The 19,004-nt window shown below is 36.9% G+C and overlaps 1 protein-coding gene across 6 annotated transcripts in view; it reads left to right on the top strand.

The window, feature by feature from the left end:
* Nucleotides 1-19,004, top strand: part of LOC123546327 (uncharacterized) — a 313,757-nt gene that overhangs the window by 133,154 nt on the left and 161,599 nt on the right. For all 6 annotated transcript variants that reach the window (XM_053551859.1, XM_053551862.1, XM_053551858.1 and 3 more), the window contains exons 52-59: nt 1,640-1,801; nt 3,986-4,095; nt 4,911-4,993; nt 7,470-7,603; nt 9,769-9,933; nt 12,722-12,833; nt 14,659-14,807; nt 17,728-17,845. In XM_053551859.1, the coding sequence (XP_053407834.1) occupies nt 1,640-1,801; nt 3,986-4,095; nt 4,911-4,993; nt 7,470-7,603; nt 9,769-9,933; nt 12,722-12,833; nt 14,659-14,807; nt 17,728-17,845 (1,033 nt within the window). The remainder of the gene's footprint in view (nt 1-1,639; nt 1,802-3,985; nt 4,096-4,910; nt 4,994-7,469; nt 7,604-9,768; nt 9,934-12,721; nt 12,834-14,658; nt 14,808-17,727; nt 17,846-19,004) is intronic.

Genomic DNA, 19,004 nt, shown 5'->3' with positions numbered 1-19,004 from the left:
GCTTGATAGTAGTAGGAAATTTCTGCATATTGAAGATATAATTATATGGTTAATATAATAGTAGATTGATCAGGGATTCTATAGTTGGTGTTCTTTTTTTCGATTTTGCAAGAGTGGATCACACAAGGCATTTAAGCACCTAGTGTGAAAAGGCCTGGCAAAGTCCATTGCAGCTTAATACAACATCTAGGTACATACCTTTTTACAGCATTTATACAGGTGTATAATAAATGTTATTATTTTACCATTATTGTGGTGGTTTGAATATCTTTTATTAGGTGAATTAAAAACACATTTGAGGAAAAAAATAAATTCTTCAAGATACAGTAAAACACCGCTCACTCCAGCATCAATGACTCAAGCACCCGGGCTCACTTGAGCAATTCATGTGGTCCCGGCTGCTTTCCTTACATTTTCTATGTGAAATTACCATGGCTGGGTCGAGCATCGATAACTCGATTGCTCGAGCATGACACCTGGTCCTTGTGATTTAATTTACTCTTTGTTGCTTCTGGCAAACTCCAGCAGAGGTGCCAAAATTTTTCACACCTTCGGTGATCAGATTATGTGATTAATTTAAAATTTTCGCACCCTGTGAGAATTGCTTGGTTTATTCCCAGACTATTTTAAATGTTTGTCAGTATTTTCGATCTGATAATGAGATTAATTATTGATGAAAGGTTGGAGAAAAGTTTTATTGATCAAATATTGATCAAATACTGTTTGTTTTAGATTAAAGCAAGAATATTATTACTTATTACATCTTTTCAGCGGGATCAAGAAGATAATTATGAGATCCTAATATTTAAATCAGCAGGTGTTTGCATGCAAATAATGGAACTAATATAGCCTTTTCATAAAATTGAGACGATTATCATGACATCTTAATTTGGAGAAGAAAATTGCGAATTTGAGTAAAGTTTTATTTACAAATTACATATTGAAATGTCTATCCTAGATAATGTTTGTAATACATTTTTGAAAATGTCACAAATGTGTTATTATTACGCATCACTGTTTCCTCTACAAATGGTCCTGCTGACATCTGGTAAAAGAAACATCAATTTTCTTTGTATGTTGGTCAATGTTTGGGTCGCTCGAAACAACGGATAACTTGAGCATTTTGCTCGTTGCCTAAAAAAATGCGACCTCCAGCAAGCGGTGTTTCACCGTAGTTCATCTGATGATGAAATATCAAAAGGTTACTGGCTGGCTGACTTGACATGGTTGGCTGACTTGACTTGGCTGACTGGCTTGCTGGCTGACTGTCTTGGCTGACTTAACTTAGCTTGCTGGCTGACTGTCTAGGCTGACTTGACTTGGCTGATTGGCTGATTGGCTTGCTGGCTGACTGTCTGGGCTGACTTAACTTAGCTTGCTGGCTGACTGTCTAGGCTGACTTGACATGGCTGATTGGCTTACTGTCTGGGTTGACTTAACTTTGCTGACTGGCTTGCTGGTTGACTGTCTGGGCTGACTTGACTTGGCTGACTGGCTTGCTGGCTGACTGTCTGGGCTGACTTGACTTGGCTGATTGGCTTGCTGGCTGACTGTCTAGGCTGACTTGACTTGGCTTGCTGGCTGACTGTCTGGGCTGACTTGACTGGCTGGTTGACAGATTTTTATTCTGTTCTTTCAGGAATGGAAGATAGACCAGGTTTCTGCCCATACATAGAAAACATGTACACTCCTGAAGGGGGCATAAGTAATTGTGCTGGAGATGATGACTGCAAAGATTCCGAACACAAGTGTTGTTATAATGGTTCAGCTCTTACCTGTAGGGCTCCATACACAATACGAGGTAGGTGGTTTAAATATGTAGGGCACCACACACAATATGGGGTAGGTATATCAAATCTGTAGAGCACCATACACAATACAAGGGAGGTGGTTTAAATATGTAGGGCACCATACACAATACGGGGAAGGTGGTTTAAATATGTAGGGCTCCATACACAATACGGGGTAGGTGAATCAAGTCTGTAGAGCACCATACACAATACAAGGGAGGTGGTTTAAATCTCTGGGGCACCATACACAATATGGGGAAGGTGGTTTAAATATGTAGGGCTCCATACACAATACGAGGTAGGTGGTTTAAATATGTAGGGCACCACACACAATATGGGGTAGGTATATCAAATTTGTGGAGCACCATACACAATACAAGGTAGGTGGTTTAAATATGTAGGGCACCATACACAATACGGGGTAGGTGAATCAAGTCTGTAGAGCACCATACACAATATGGGGAAGGTGGTTTAAATATGTAGGGCTCCATACACAATACGGGGAAGGTGGTTTAAATATGTAGGGCTCCATACACAATACGAGGTAGGTGGTTTAAATATGTAGGGCACCACACACAGTATGGGGTAGGTATATCAAATTTGTGGAGCACCATACACAATACAAGGTAGGTGGTTTAAATATGTAGGGCACCATACACAATACGGGGTAGGTGAATCAAGTCTGTAGAGCACCATACACAATACAAGGTAGGTGGTTTAAATCTCTGGGGCACCATACACAATACGGGGTAGGTGAATCAAGTCTGTAGAGCACCATACACAATACGGGGAAGGTGGTTTAAATATGTAGGGCTCCATACACAATATGGCGAAGGTGGTTTAAATATGTAGGGCTCCATACACAATACGAGGTAGGTGGTTTAAATATGTAGGGCACCACACACAATATGGGGTAGGTATATCAAATTTGTGGAGCACCATACACAATACAAGGTAGGTGGTTTAAATATGTAGGGCACCATACACAATACGGGGTAGGTGGTTTAAATCTCTGGGGCACCATACACAATACGGGGTAGGTGAATCAAGTCTGTAGAGCACCATACACAATACAAGGGAGGTGGTTTAAATCTCTGGGGCACCATACACAATACGGGGTAGGTGAATCAAGTCTGTAGAGTACCATACACAATACAAGGGAGGTGGTTTAAATCTCTGGGGCACCATATACAATATGGGGTAGGTGACTTAAATATGTAGAGCACCTTAAACAATGAGGGGCAGGCGGAAAAAATATGTGGCACACTATAGGAGGTACTAGGTGAATTGAATATGTAAAGCAGCATACACAATACAAAGTAGGTGAATTAAATCTGTAGGGCACCTTACACAATAAGAGGTAGGTCCTTACACTGTAGTCAACACATATTAACTATTACAACAGAGGGCTTAAGGTTTTGTTTGGTGGCTCTGTATGATGCCCCCAGCCCCTTCCTACATTCACACTTTGAGTCATTGTTATCTGGGGATTTTTCACATTTTATTATCTCACATGAACAGACTCACTCACATCCAGGTTTGCAATGCTTCCATAGGTTTATTCTTACAAATTATACATTGGAACTTCATTCCCTGGAACTCCAGTAACTTGAACATCACCCTTCTCATCACAAGGTCCTGGCAAAATCCCTAATGTAATTTTTTCTATTGCTTTAACTACCGATAACTCTAACCAATTTTGCCAATCCGTTCTAATGTGAGAGAACCAAGTTCAGCTGTATTATTTGAGTGTATACTAATATTTTGCTTGATCTTAAGTATAGTGCTTCTAAACAAAATCTCATTTTCAACATTAAATTTTACATTTGGCAAGACTACACATGAAAATATTACATCAGTCTCCATGTTCGCAAAACATTTTTTGGGGGTCTTAGATGATTTTGGGAGTGAAATTTTGATAGCAAATTTTACTAGAACTTTTTTAAAATCTATTTGAGACTGACAGTCAATGCTGGATAGTCATTAGAAAATCATCATTTGCTTAATATTTGATTTTTAAATGTGTAGTTTAAAATTTAAATCATTATCAAACTCAATGGAGATCGAAAACTCAGCTGAGATTGAAAATATTTCGTGAACATGTGACCTTGGTATTCACCTGCTGAAGCATCTGCTGAAACAGACAAACAAAGACTGAGTATTTTTCTGCATTGACTATATAATTCTCCATTTAGAATTGTTTGAGGTCATGATAAAGCTGTATGATGTGGAATTTGAAGATGTGTATGAAGATGACTGGTATGCAAACGAAACGCAAGAAATGATCGCAGAGCACTTGGAGTGGGTAAGACAAGGAACCATTTCTAACTAAAACTTTAAAGACATTATGTTCGGGTTGAAGTCTATATTGAAAATCTAGGGGCCTCCGGGGCAGAGTGGTTAAGGTCACTGACTTCAAATCACTTGCCCCTCACCAAAGTGAGTTTGAGCCTCACTCAGGGCGTTGTATTCTTCATGTCAGAAAGCCATCCAGCTAGCCATCCAGCTGGCTTACGGAAGGTCGGTGGTTCTACCCAGGTGCCTGCTCGTGATGAAATAATGCATGGAGGGGTATATGGGGTCTTTCTCCACCATCAAAGCTGAAAAGTCACTATGACATTTAATTGTGTCAGTGTGACGTTAAATTCAACAAAAAAAAATAATAAAATGAAATATTGAAAAAAAATTAATTTGTTTATATGACTTACTGCCCTCGACACAACAGGGAATTGATTGTGTTTTTGTTTTCAACAAGCAGTTAAATTTTCATTTTCTATGAACGTGGATATGACTTAACTTTATGTTTGTAAAATTTCATGGTTTTTCAGCAAGAATGGCTGTTTCATAGGGACATCATTTTGTGGATTTATAAAATATGCATGAAAGTCCAGATGTTTGTTAAAATTATTGTTCATAGATCGGTCTGCCAGAAAATCTATGAAAATTTTGTCTTCCATGAAATGTAATAATTTCTCAGTAATTTTCATCTATTAAGCCTATTGACTGGCATTGTCAGTTGTGCTTGTGTTTCTAAAGTAACCTGTTTTCTTGTTGTGGAATCTACAGTGTTTTTAAGTGTTATTACATTGTAAATTATGTGTTTTTCTTGTTTGATTTCAGGTTGAGGATATTTGTACGGAGCAGGGTTGGGAGTGTGATGACTTTAGGTTGGAAAGAAATAAAATGTATTACAGGAAGAGGAGGTATGTTGCTATGTGTTTTTTCCTTCTTGAGGGAGGAGTTAGACTGGATTTCTGTTGTTTCTGGTGTTGCTTTTTCTAGGGCTTACAAACTTTATTCAGTCCAATAGAGGTCATGTTGGAACAGCATTTAGTATTAAAAGCTTATTGTACCCCCCGACAACAAAGTTGTAAGGGGGGGTATACTGGTTTCAGGTTGTCTGTCTGTCTGTCTGTCCGTCTGTCTGTCTGTCCGTCTGGTCGTCTGTCCGTCTGTCCGTAGACGCAATCTTGTGCGCACCATCTCTCCTTATCCCCTTGACAGAATTTAATGAAACTTCACACAAGTGATCAGTACCAACAGTAGTTGTGCATGGGGCATGTTAGGTTCTTTTAGAAAAAAAAATTGCAGAGTTATGGGACTTTGTTTTTTTGTTACTATATACATAGACACAATCTTGTGCGCACCATCTCTCCTCATCCCCTTGACATAATTTAATGAAACTTCACACAAGTGATCAGTACCAACAGCAGTTGTGCATGGGGCATGTTAGGTTCTTTTAGAAAAAAAATTTGCAGAGTTATGGGACTTTGTTTTTTTGTTACTATACTATATACATAGACACAATCTTGTGCTCACCATCTCTCCTCATCCCCTTCACACAATTTAATGAAACTTCACACAAGTGATCAGTAACAAGAGTAGTTGTGCATGGGGCATGTAGGTTCTTTCAGAAAAAAAATTTGCAGAGTTATGGGACTTTGTTTTTTTGTTACTATACTATATACATAGACACAATCTTGTGCGCACCATCTCTCCTCATCCCCTTGACACAATTTAATGAAACTTCACACAAGTGATCAGTAACAACAGTAGTTGTGCATGGGGCATGTTAGGTTCTTTCAGCGACAAAAATTGCAGAGTTATGGGACTTTGTTTCTTGTTAACATACTATGTACCTACAGTCTGCATATGCAGTCTTGTGCGTGCCTAATCTACCAAACCCTTACACACAATTTAATGAAACTTCACACAAGTGATCAGTACCAACCCTAGTTGTGCATGCTGCATGTTACATTCTTTTAGATAAATATTCTGCATAGTTATGGGACTTTGTTTTTTGTTACTATACTATATACTATACTGTATACATACAGTCTATATACATACAGTCCACATAATTATGCAATCTTGTGTGTGTCAAATTGCAATGTACTGTGTCAGTGCATGCGGGGGGTACATTCATCACCTTTAGTGATAGCTCTAGTTGTCAGTGTTTTAAGGTGGGTTGGTGAGGGGTGTGGGGAGGGGGAGCATTTTTCTTGCATGCCAGACAGGATTTTCCTGTCTTTTTGCAGGTGCTAGAAAAACTTGTCTTACACCCAAGGATGTATGATGACTCAGTGCTGCAATTTATGAATGAATGCTTAATTTATTCCCTACTATAATAAAATGTTGCTCAAAAGAAAAGCTTTTTGTTTCCTCAATTTCTTCTACTAATTAAAGAATTTAGTATGCAAGGAAAAGGATTTTTTTCACTAGTTGAAAGTGCAGATAGAAATATCTGGCTCTATGGTAACTATTTTGTGGTAACTCTCTACAGCCTCATTACCACCTAAACAGTTATACTCCAGCCAAATATTTCCATCCTCACCTTCAACAAGTGAAAGATTCTTACAAGATTCATTTTTGTCTGTCCAGGTTTTAAACTGTCTTTCCAACATTTGTTTCATATGTATCTCTAAGTGTACATGATCTAGTGTGAAACCTTATAAAAATGTTATTCAGCATATCATTATAAAAATGAGTTATGGCCCGTGTCAGTAAAAAGTTGTGTAAAGAGCCCAGAAGCTTGTATTGTTTGTATGTTAAAAATATTTGATCTAGAGTCATGAAACCATGTAGGAATGTTATTCAGCATGTGAACTTGTGCACCTGTGGTTATTAACCTTTACCCTGCTACATTTCTAAAATGGACTGGTCCATTATTCAATTTAGGCAGCACCATTTGTCAATTGAAGGGGTGTTCACTGAAAACTTCCAAACTGAATAGCCAGCAGTGCAGACCATGATCAGCCTGGTTGCAAAGGCAGAATCACTTGCTGCCAGCAGACTAAAGGTTTAGGTCAATAAAGTTCAGACTGTAACAGCATTACAATATTTGGTAAAACCAAGCTCATGTCATTTTTTGTTTCCTCACCCCACAACCCCACTCTGTCTGGAAGATTTGTCATACATTTGTATTCCATATTAAACATTAATTGATGGTTGAAAGGATTTTATTTAGTCTTCTTTCAGTAAAACACTAACAGCTATATGGCAGCAGTCATTGTGACTAACGTTTAGTAATAACTACACAACAATCAACTAGGGGGAAAATATAATTTGGCTGGTGAAGTAAAATATGCTCCTTAAAATAGTACTTTGCATGTGTTTAAAGTTTACAGTGTGTTCAGGAATAAAATATGATCTATTTGTATTGTTTTTTGTTTTTTTCAGACAAACTTCTGATACCATTACAACTACAAATATGCGTTTTAATGTCAAGTCATTTAACAGTCCGAAAGGTGTCCTACAACGAGAGATAAAGATGGATAACAAAAATTACGATCTTTCTGTTGATTTCTCTCCTCGTAAGTTTTTCCTTACAAACTTTAAATTTAAAGTGAACAAGAATTCAAGTTTTTTTCTAATTTTTCTTGGTATATATTTATGTTTCCCGCATGAAGTGGGGGAGATATTGATTTAGTGCTGTCTGTCTGTCCATCTGTCACAAGTTTTTGCACGCAATTCATCCGACACAATGGGGCAGATATACACCAAACTTCACAGGAGTGATCAATGCCAAAGCTAGTTTTTAGAGTGGGTGTTTTAAATATACAGTGACTGAAATTGTTTTGTCTCACAATTCTGCCTTTATGATCTTGTAAAGATATGAGGGGTAAAATAAAATTAATGAATATTTATTTACAAAACAGTTTTCTTTGAAAATCAAAAGTGCTCTGTAAAAAGTATAGTTGAACTTCGTTCTCTAAAACTTAGCAAATTTGAACACCTTCCTTTGCTTGAACTTATCACCAAGTTCCAGCAAAATCCCAGTAAAATGTGTATTGCTTGATGGCTTGAACAATTTTGTTGGTCCCATTATAGTCAAGCAAACAAAGTTGAATTGTAATTATTTTTCTATTTTCATGAAAGCAAATCGATCTGTTGTGCAATTTATATGTTTTTTCCTTTGTTCTTTTGATGTCTTTGAAGATTAATTGTAATTAGTCTTAACAGAAGAAGGGCCAGTAGATGACTAGTATTTGTTTTTTGAAGACAGAAGGTCAAAGGTCAAGGTCATAATGACCTTGGGACAGTCACTGAAAGCTTTTTCCACTCAGTAACTAAAGAATGCTTTAACCTTCAGTTATCCAACTTATTTTAGGATTTTTACCTGTGGTCAGTACATGACCTCTGTTGTTTTGGGGTCATTAGGTCAGAGGTGAAATCCACAGTGATACTGAGACTGAAAAAGGTTTCTGCTCAGTGAGTTGAGAACCCTATTAAGGTCAACAATCCTCAAACTTAATTTGAAGATTTTCGTCTACGGTCTGCATACAACCCCTGTTGTTTGGGGGTCAGTAGGTAAAAGGCTGCAGTGACCTTGATACTAAAATGGTTTCTTCTCAACAACTAAAAAGCAGTTTGGCCTGCTTTTGTCAGACTTCATTTCAGCTCAATAACTAAAAGAACTCTTTGGTACAGTCCATAAACTGTATAGAGTTATTATATTGGGGATCAGTAGGTCAAGAGTCAAGGTCATTATGAACTCTGGCCTGATAATAGAACATGCCATCCAGGGTGAATGTACAGGTTTTAGAAATAAATCTTGTTTTCTTTAAAGATGACATTTTTTTCTGGTTATTTTATAAAATTGAAGGTCACTTTTCTTTTCTTTAAAAAGTATCCCTAACAAAGGTTATGTTGTTTATGAATGTTATACTGTTTTGTAAGCAGTGGGAGACTATGGGTTCGATCCCTGGCTGCGTCATACCAAGGACCTTAAAAAATGGTATTAGTAGCTTCCTCGCTTGGTGCTCAGCATTAAGAGGATAGTGCTAGGACTGGTCAGCCCGGTTTCAGTGTGACTGGCAGAGGTATCATGTCACATGTCTACGGCATGATATTCCAGTGAGGCAGCACTATACAGTTGGGCATTGTGCTCACTGCTACAAGTAGACACCATTGTTTATATGACTGAAAAATTGTTGAAAAAGATGTTAAACCACACGCACGCACACACAATTTTGTATACAAAAGTCAAACATTATTTCAAGTTCAAACATTATTTTAGAAGTGTTGTTTACAAAAATTCAAACATTATTTCAGAAGTGTTGTTTACAAAGGTTAAACTGTTTTGTCAGGGGTGTTATTTACAGGCATTACTCTTAATTTTAGCACATCAGAAATTTTAACTGACCAGTAAGGGAGCTGCAAGTTCCTGCCAGTTTCCTCTGGGGTTGAAATAAATTTTTACAGTGAACATAGAGTGAATTTAGAAATAAATATCACACTTTTTCAGCAATCAGACTCAATTTTTTTACCACAAGAAATGTTACAAACTACAAAAATTCAAAGTTTCTTTAAATATTATATGGATTTAATACTTTGGTTTTTCATTTAAAGTTTGAGGTTTTATAATGGGAGGGTATGATGAAGTCAGATTAAAATGTAACCATTTCCCATGTGAAATTGTTTCAGTCATATTTCAGACATATTAAGATTATGAAGACTTTATTTCTGTTTAATCTAGGTGAGACTGAGGGCATGTGTCCAATGAGTAACAGTTACGGTAATTGCAGCAGTGATAACAAGTACTGTTACAATGATCATCAGTGCAGAGTTACACACGGTTACTGGCACAAATGCTGCGATCATGATTACTGTGGCAACCGGTGCGTGAACATTGGAGATCCAGGTATAAAAACATAACTGTGTCACAGACATTCACAATCAGACTGTTTTTACAGGCATTCACAATCAGACTGTTTCACAGACATTCGCAATCAGACTGTTTCACAGACATTCGCAATCAGACTGTGTCACAGACATTCGCAATCAGACTGTTTCACAGACATTCACAATCAGACTGTGTCACAGACATTCGCAATCAGACTGTGTCACAGACATTCACAATCAGACTGTTTCACAGACATTCACAATTGGACTGTGTCACAGACATTCACAATAAGACTGTTTCACAGACATTCACAATCGGACTGTGTCACAGACATTCACAATCAGACTGTTTCACAGACATTCACAATCAGACTGTGTCACAGACATTCATAATCAGACTGTGTCACAGACATTCGCAATCAGCGTTATACGGATGTTTTAAAGGCAGCAAACATCTTGATAATATATGTACGATTATTTTTAAACTATTTTAACACTTTTATATGTCAGTACATGTTAATAAAATGTCTGAACAAAGTGATTTAAGTAAGTTTCGTATTTGCTTTTGTATATATATATAAGAAAAGCTTGCATATTTTGTAAAATTTGTAGGAAAACTTTTTACTTTGTAATTAATGGCCTACAATATAGTAGAATGAGAGAGGGCATGTAAATGATGAAATATTATTTTAGTTTTATTATAGAGCTTTATCACAGATATTAAATTAAATGATGTTAATTTATGATTTATGCTAATTAAGTACAGATTGATGATTTAGTGATTGAAAGCTGTTTCAGTTAAGTTTTTCAGATTTTTAATATCTTTTCACATGCTTCTTTAAATGAATTACTGTATCAGGCCATGACTTTTTGTGTATACGTTTTTAGCTCACCTGTCACAAAGTGACAAGGTGAGCTTTTGTGATCGCGCGGCGTCCGTCGTCCGTCCGTGCGTGCGTCCGTAAACTTTTGCTTGTGACCACTCTAGAGGTCACATTTTTCATGGGATCTTTATGAAAATTGGTCAGAATGTTCACCTTGATGATATCTAGGTCAAGTTCGAAACTGGGTCACGTGCCGTCAAAAACTAGGTCAGTAGGTCTAAAAATAGAAAAACCTTGTGACCTCTCTAGAGGCCATATATTTCACAAGATCTTCATGAAAATTGGTCAGAATGTTCACCTTGATGATATCTAGGTCAAGTTCGAAACTGGGTCACGTGGGGTCAAAAACTAGGTCAGTAGGTCTAAAAATAGAAAAACCTTGTGACCTCTCTAGAGGCCATATTTTTCATGAGATCTTCATGAATATTGGTCAGAATGTTCACCTTGATGATATCTAGGTCAAATTCGAAACTGGGTCACGTGGGGTCAAAAACTAGGTCAGTAGGTCTAAAAATAGAAAAACCTTGTGACCTCTCTAGAGGCCATATTTTTCATGAGATCTTCATGAAAATTGGTCAGAATGTTCAGCTTGATGATATCTAGGTCAAGTTCGGAACTGGGTCACGTGGGAGTAAAAACTAGGTCAGTAGATCTAAAAATAGAAAAACCTTGTGACCTCTCTAGAGGCCATATTTTTCATGAGATCTTCATGAATATTGGTCAGAATGTTCACCTTGATGATATCTAGGTTAAGTTCGATACTGGGTCATGTGGGATCAAAAACTAGGTCAGTAGGTCTAAAAATAGAAAAACCTTGTGACCTCTCTAGAGGCCATATTTCTCAATGGATCTTCATGAAAATTGGTCAGAATGTTCACCTTGATGATACGTAGGTCAAGTTTGAAACTGGGTCACGTGCGGTCAAAAACTAGGTCAGTAGGTCTAAAAATAGAAAAACCTTGTGACCTCTCTAGAGGCCATATTTTTCAATGGATCTTCATGAAAATTGGTCAGAATGTTTACCTTGATGATATCTAGATAAAGTTCGAAACTGGGTCACGTGGGGTTAAAAACTAGGTCAGTAGATCTAAAAATAGAAAAACCTTGTGACCTCTCTAGAGGCCATATTTTTCATGAGATCTTCATGAATATTGGTCAGAAGGTTCATCTTGATGATATCTAGGTCAAGTTCGAAACTGGGTCACGTGGGGTCAAAAACTAGGTCAGTAGGTCTAAAAATAGAAAAACCTTGTGACCTCTCTAGAGGCCATATTTTTCCTGAGATCTTCATGAATATTGGTCAGAATGTTTACCTTGATGATATCTAGGTCAAGTTCGAAATTGGGTCACGTGGGGTCAAAAACTAGGTCAGTAGGTCTAAAAATAGAAAAACCTTGTGACCTCTCTAGAGGCCATATTTTTCATGAGATCTTCATGAAAATTGGTGAGACTGTTCAGCTTGATGATATCTAGGTCAGGTTCGAAACTGGGTCATGTGCCGTCAAAAACTAGGTCAGTAGGTCGAAAAATAGAAAAACCTTGTGACCTTTCTAGAGGCCATATTTTTCACGAGATCTTCATGAAAATTGGTGAGAATGTTCACCTTGATGATATCTAGGTCAAGTTTAAAAGTGGGTCACGTGCCTTCAAAAACTAGGTCATTAGGTCAAATAATAGAAAAACCTTGTGACCTCTCTAGAGGCCATATTTTTCAATGGATCTTCATGAAAATTGGTCAGAATTTTTTATCTTGATGATATCTAGGTCACATGTGCTGAAAAACTAGGTCACTTTGTCAAATAATAGAAATAACGACGTCATACTCAGTTCAACACTGGGTCATGTGGGGATAGGTGAGCGATTCAGGACCATCATGGTCCTCTTGTTTTAAATATGCCAGTTATTATATAATACCTTTGACAGATAAATGCAAGCCCTTGTTTGATGATTTCTGGGATGAATGTACAGTTGATATTGATTTGAAGGATTTTGAATCAGTTCTCAGCTATGAGCAGTGGAATAAAGGACAGTGCAGGTATTTTATTAAAGTTTCCAACTTGAGTCTTCTTTTTCTTTTTATCTTTTCCTACTATTTATTTGTTAACTTTTGCTAGTTTTTATAGCTCACCTGAGCAAGAAGTGCTCAAGGGTGAGCTATTATGGTCAATAATTGTCTGTCACTCATGTTGTCCATCGTCTGTCAGCATTTTCCTTTAAACAGCATCTAAACCAGCATTCCAATTATGATGAAACTTCACAGGGATGTTCCTTGGATGGTCTTCTTAAAAAATTGTTCAAAGAATTGAATTCCATTCAGAACTCTGGTTGCCATGGCAACTGAAAGGAAAAACTTCAAAAATCTTACTTGTCCAAAACCACATGTCCTACATGGTTTAAATAGACCCATATAGGGAAAAACTTAGAAAATCTTCTTGCCCAAAGCCACAAGCCCTAGGGCTTTGATATTTCGTATGTAGCGTCATATAGTAGTCCTTTACAAAGATTTTTCAAGTTATCCCCCTGGGGTTAAAAATGGCCCAGCCCCAGGGGTCACATGGTTTAAATAGACTTGTCTCCAAAGAACAACTCCTCTGAAACCATTGGTTGAAAGTTGATGAAACTTGGTCTGATGTTCCTAGGGTGTTTTTTTTTCAAATTTGTTCAAACAGTTCTGCTTGGTTTCACATAGGGGTAGCCAAAGCTAAAAATAAAAAAATCTTCTAACAAAATCTCCTCTTAAACCTCAGGTCAAATTTTAAAAAGTACTTCACACATATGTTCCTTATGTAACCCTCTGTCAGTTTTATTAAAATTATTAGGATTTATCAAAAAACATGGCCCACAGGGTGCATGGTCACTTTGCCCTATGTGTATATTGTGAAAACTTATACATCTTCTTGTATGAAACTGCTGGCCCAATTTTAAAATAATTTCATACGAATAGTCCTTATGCAACCTCTTTCAAGACTGTTCAAATTTTTCTTATTTGTCAAAAACATGGCCACCAGGGTGTGTGGTCTCTATTCCCAATATTTTTTTTGAACATCTCCTCCTAAACAGCTGGTACAATATTGAAATAATTTCATACAAATGGTCCTTATGTAAACCTGTTCCAAGTTGAATGTTTTATAAAAAATCATTTTTGAAAATTATTTGCCAGCCTGGAACTGCAGTTTTTGAACTAGTGCTTTGCCAGTTATAACCCTATATTTTAACACTGCTTAGTTAATGAAATTACAAAATTATGTCCCTGTTTTGACTTAGCTGCTTTTGGTTAAGTTTTTGTATGTAAGCTGGTATCTCAGTACTCACTAATGGGAATGGATTGAAACTTCACACAATTGTCGATTGTCATGAACTGATATGCATTTTACAGGTTCCTTAACCCTGTTTTGCAAGTTTACAAAATTATTCCCCTTTTTCAACTTTTATTTTCATTTAACTGACAAGGCTGTTGAATAGTCGAGCGTTGCTGTCCTCCGACAGCTCTTGTTTGAAATTATAATTGTAAAACTAACCAGCAAAATTTCTGGGACATATGATTTTAGTAGAACAAAAGAGAAATTTTACAGTAGAAGCATTAATTATTAATGTCACAGGTTCTACTATCAAGATAATTGCAAAATGTCACAGGTTCTTCCAGCAATATAATTGCAAAATGTCATCGGTTCTGCTGTCAAGATAAATGAGACATGTCACAAGTTCTGTCATCAAGATAATTGAAAAATGTTACAGGTTCTGCCAGCAAGACAAATGAGAAATATCACAAGTTCTGCCATCAAGATAATTGCAAAATGACACAGGTTCTGCCATGAAGATAATTGCGAAATGTCACAGATTTCTGTCAATTTCTTTTTTAGTGACTTGGATTCAATCTCAAGATGTATCACTGACAAGGATAAAGAGAAAATGTGTAGCTACTCTTTCTTTAGTGACCAAGCCTTCAAGAATATTATTTGGGAATCTGATAAAAATCCTGACAACTATGGTTACCCTAAAGAGTGTGCAGGTAAAAATTTATTTATTTTGCAAATTAGTGTTGAGTTAAAGTTATAAACTTTAGACAGCTTTTTTCTAGTTTTCATTATGAATTAACTAGGTAATTTGAAATGACACAGGTTCTGCTATCAGGATAATTGCAAAATGTCACAGGTTCTGCTATCAGGATAATTGCAAAATTCACATGTTCTGCTATCAGGATAATTGCAAAATTCACAGGTTCTGCTATCAAGATAATTGCAAAATGTCACTAAGGTATTCATGCTACTTCAGGTAATCAAATTAGCAAAATATGTTCACAGGTTCTGCTCCATTCAGGATAATTGCAAAATGTCACAGGTTCTGCTATCAGGTAAAATTGCAAAATGTCACAGGTTCTGCTATCAGGATAATTGCAAAATGACACAGGTTCTGCTATCAAGATAATTGCAAAATGTCACAGGTTCTGCTATCAGGTAAAATTGCAAAATGTCACAGGTTCTGCTATCAGGATAATTGCAAAATGACACAGGTTCTGCTATCAGGATAATTGCAAAATGTCACAGGTTCTGCTATCAGGATAATTGCAAAATGTCACAGGTCCTGCTATCAAGATAATTGCAAAATTCACAGGTTCTGCTATCAGGATAATTGCAAAATGTCACAGGTTCTGCTATCAAGATAATTGCAAAATGTCACATGTTCTACTGTCAAGATAGTTACAAAATGTCACATGTTCTGAGAGCAAGATAATTGCAAATTGTCATACTCAAAATATTGTTTTGTAGGGAATGTTTATTTTTTGACTATATTGTTCAACTGAAAAAGGAAGTTGTGTGACTTTGACAAATATCACCCCCTAACTCCCTCCCCTACCCCAACCCCCCTCAACATATCTCGCCTCTCACCACCTTTTTTATTTTTATACGCCCGTTTGAAAAACGGGACGTATTATGGGAACGCCCCTGGCGGGCGAGTGGCATCCACAGACTTTGTCCGGAGCATATCTTCTTCATGCATGGAGGGATTTTGATGAAACTTGGCACAGTTGTTCACCATCATGAGACGGAGTGTCGTGCGCAAGAACCAGATCCCTAGGTCTAAGGTCAAGGTCACACTTAGAGGCCAAAGGTCAGATACAAGAATGACTTTGTCCGAAGCATTTCTTCTTCATGCATGGAGGGATTTTGATGTAACTTGGCACAATTGTACACCATCATGAGACGAAGTGTCATGCACAGGTCCCTTCTTTAGAATTACTTCCCTTTGTTGTTACTATAAATAGCTTATATTGTAACTTTTTCATTACTAGTCGTAGGGAAAAATCGAGACCACTTTTCTGTAGTACAACATGCATGTTACATCCAATTCTGAGGTGTATTTTGACCAATCTCTACCTGGTAAGGATTTTTGTGTGGACTTACAAATTTTTTTTTTGGATTTTTTTTTTTTTTTTTTTTTATTTGAAGATTAACTTCCCTTAGTTGTTACTATAAATAACTTATATTGTAACTTTTTTATAATTGACCGTAGGGAAAAACCAAGACCACTTTTCTGTGGTACAACATAGATGTTACTTTCAAATTTTAGGTGTTTTTTAAGGTATCTCTACCTGGTAAGGAGTTTTTTTGTGGATTTAGAAAAACAAAAGAATTACAATAATTACTAAACAACCACAAAATATAAATTCCATTTGCAAATACAGGTGCTAGAGTAAAAAAATTTGCTGTGACGGGCATATATTGTGACACTCTGGTTTATTCTTTGCATTTAGTAGGATCTGAGTTTTTACAGAGTCAGACACATTCCTTTGTGTATAACAGGCCTTTTTACCATCATTTTGGGAATGCCACCACCACCACCAGTGGAATTTGGAAACTGCTCTCGGAAATTGTGTCTGGTGTCATTTTACTCAGTGTTGTTACTTTTAAAATTTGGTTATATCAATATTTTGTATCTCTTAAATAGCAGTGACCTGATTAAGGACACAAGGAACATTCTTGCACACCGGACTGGCGTTTCCGGTGATTTTACCCATGCCGGCAAAACCCATCTGGCACCTCCCATGCCAGATGACTCTCGTGCTGTTAATGACAGCTAGTGGTTCATGCACTGATAATATATTGTTTATGTAAAAATACGAAAAAAGCAGGTACCTTGATAGTTTCTCTCAGTTCCTTATAGTATATTTCTTGATTCAAAATACGTTAGTTTACCATAAAAACATAACGTTATGCTACAAACGATAAAACTAAAGTGGACTTTGTTGTGATGCGTAATGCAAAACATCATTACGTCACTTCTGCTTATGGACGTTAATTTCGTGCGCTTTGGGTTCATTCTCTATTATAAGAAAGAGTGCTAAAAAGAAATTATTTCTACCTTTTGTATGGTATGCAAGAAAAATAATCCGCCAGAATAAAATGCTAACATGTATACGATATGAAAGAAAAAATATCAGTCATGTGTTTTCGAATCGGATGGAAATATCCGTCCCTCGGCCACCTGCGCATGGGCGGTAATTCGGCAAGCCTCATTACCGCCCAATGCGCAGGTGCCCTCGGGACAAATATTTCTATCCGATTTGTAAACACATGACAGCTATTATTAATATGTATGCCTATATATAAACTGTCTATTTTATCTATGAATATGTGGTTACCAGCACTCATAAGACTTCATCAGGCACAGTAATGTCATGCTAGTCACCACTAAAGGCTAGTCATTGCTGTTGTTTAAGTGTAAAGTCATGAAAATTATTAAATTTAAGACAAAAATTCCTCCTAGCTGTGTATTTACTTCCAAATTAGAATTTTTAACAGAGCAAACGTTTCTGTTGCCTTTCAAATCGGGAAATGAAATTGACACCAAAATAACCCAATTTACAGTATTATGTGATACATGTGATTGTCTGGGACTTATTAGTTCACTCATTTTTATGTATGTTCTAGAACAACCAGAAACTAACTGTCGGGACTTTAACAGTGTTTATGAAAGAGTCCAGTACAAATGTGATAAGGATATTGATGAAATTTTCAACAGAGAAGAAACTTCTAAAGAAAAATGCAGGTAAGCTTTCTAGTTACTTTCAAGGTGCAGTAAATGAGCCGCACCATGAGAAAACCAACATAGTGCATTTGCGACCAGCATGGATCCAGACCAGCCTGCGCATCCGTGCAGTCTGGTCAGGATCCATGCTGTTCGCCAACGGTTTCTCTAATTGCAATAGGCTTTGAAAGCGAACAGCATGCTGGTCGCAAATGCACTATGTTGGTTTTCTCATGGTGCGGCTCAAATGTTTATACACAGCTTTGGTGAGAAGGCAGAACAAGTCGTCACCTTAATTTTAGAGTGCCATAAGTACATTTTTGGGAAAATTGAGATTTTATTGTCATTGTGTATGTCTCTATGACCTCTGTATGATGGTAAATGTTTGGCCTTGTAGAAATAACATGAACAGGCTAAATTTTAGTTCAACAGATCTGTAAGTTGTGCAAATTTATGACACTCAAATCTTTAAACGTTGTTTACCAAAACTATCAAAAAGCTAGTTACGGCATTGTGGAAATAAGCTGACAAAATTTCAAACACGTGCACACACAGTGCTCAGGTAGAGCTATTGTGATCACAAGTGAAAATGTAAGATATGGTGTTCTTTAGTTTTGATCTTACATGTAAAACAAACAAATTCCCTTTTTTTGTCATTCATTTTTACTAAATTTACCCATTTTATAGTTTCTTGCAAGTGAAAAATATATTATTTATCATTGTGAAAATACCAGATTTATTTCACTCTAATATTTAGATAATTGACTGAAAAACATTTAATAAATGTATATAGTGGTAACATTAAAAATCTTCTTGTGTGAAACTGCTGGTCTGGTGTTAAAATGAATTCACACAAATGGTCCATGTGTTTTATTGGTTAAGGTCACAGACTTTGAATCACTTGCCTCTAACCGATGCGGTTGTGAGCTTTGCTTTGGGTATAGACTTCTTCAAGTGAGGAAGCCATCCAGCTGGCTTATGGAAGGTCATTGGTTCTATCCAGGTGCCAGCCCATGATGAAATAATACACAGAGGAGCACCTGAGATTGTCCTCCACCATCAGAAGCACAAGTCACCATCTGACCAATAATTGTGTTGGTGTGGCGCTAGACCCAGTGAAAACAGAACAAAAACAGTATGCATTATCGTATGAACTGTATGCTTTTACAGGACTGAAATA

This window comes from Mercenaria mercenaria, chromosome 9 (assembly GCF_021730395.1).
Source record: "Mercenaria mercenaria strain notata chromosome 9, MADL_Memer_1, whole genome shotgun sequence".
In the NCBI taxonomy this organism is placed as follows: domain Eukaryota; kingdom Metazoa; phylum Mollusca; class Bivalvia; order Venerida; family Veneridae; genus Mercenaria; species Mercenaria mercenaria.
Note: the sequence above shows the minus strand (reverse complement) of the source record. Positions and strands in the feature narration are given on the sequence as shown.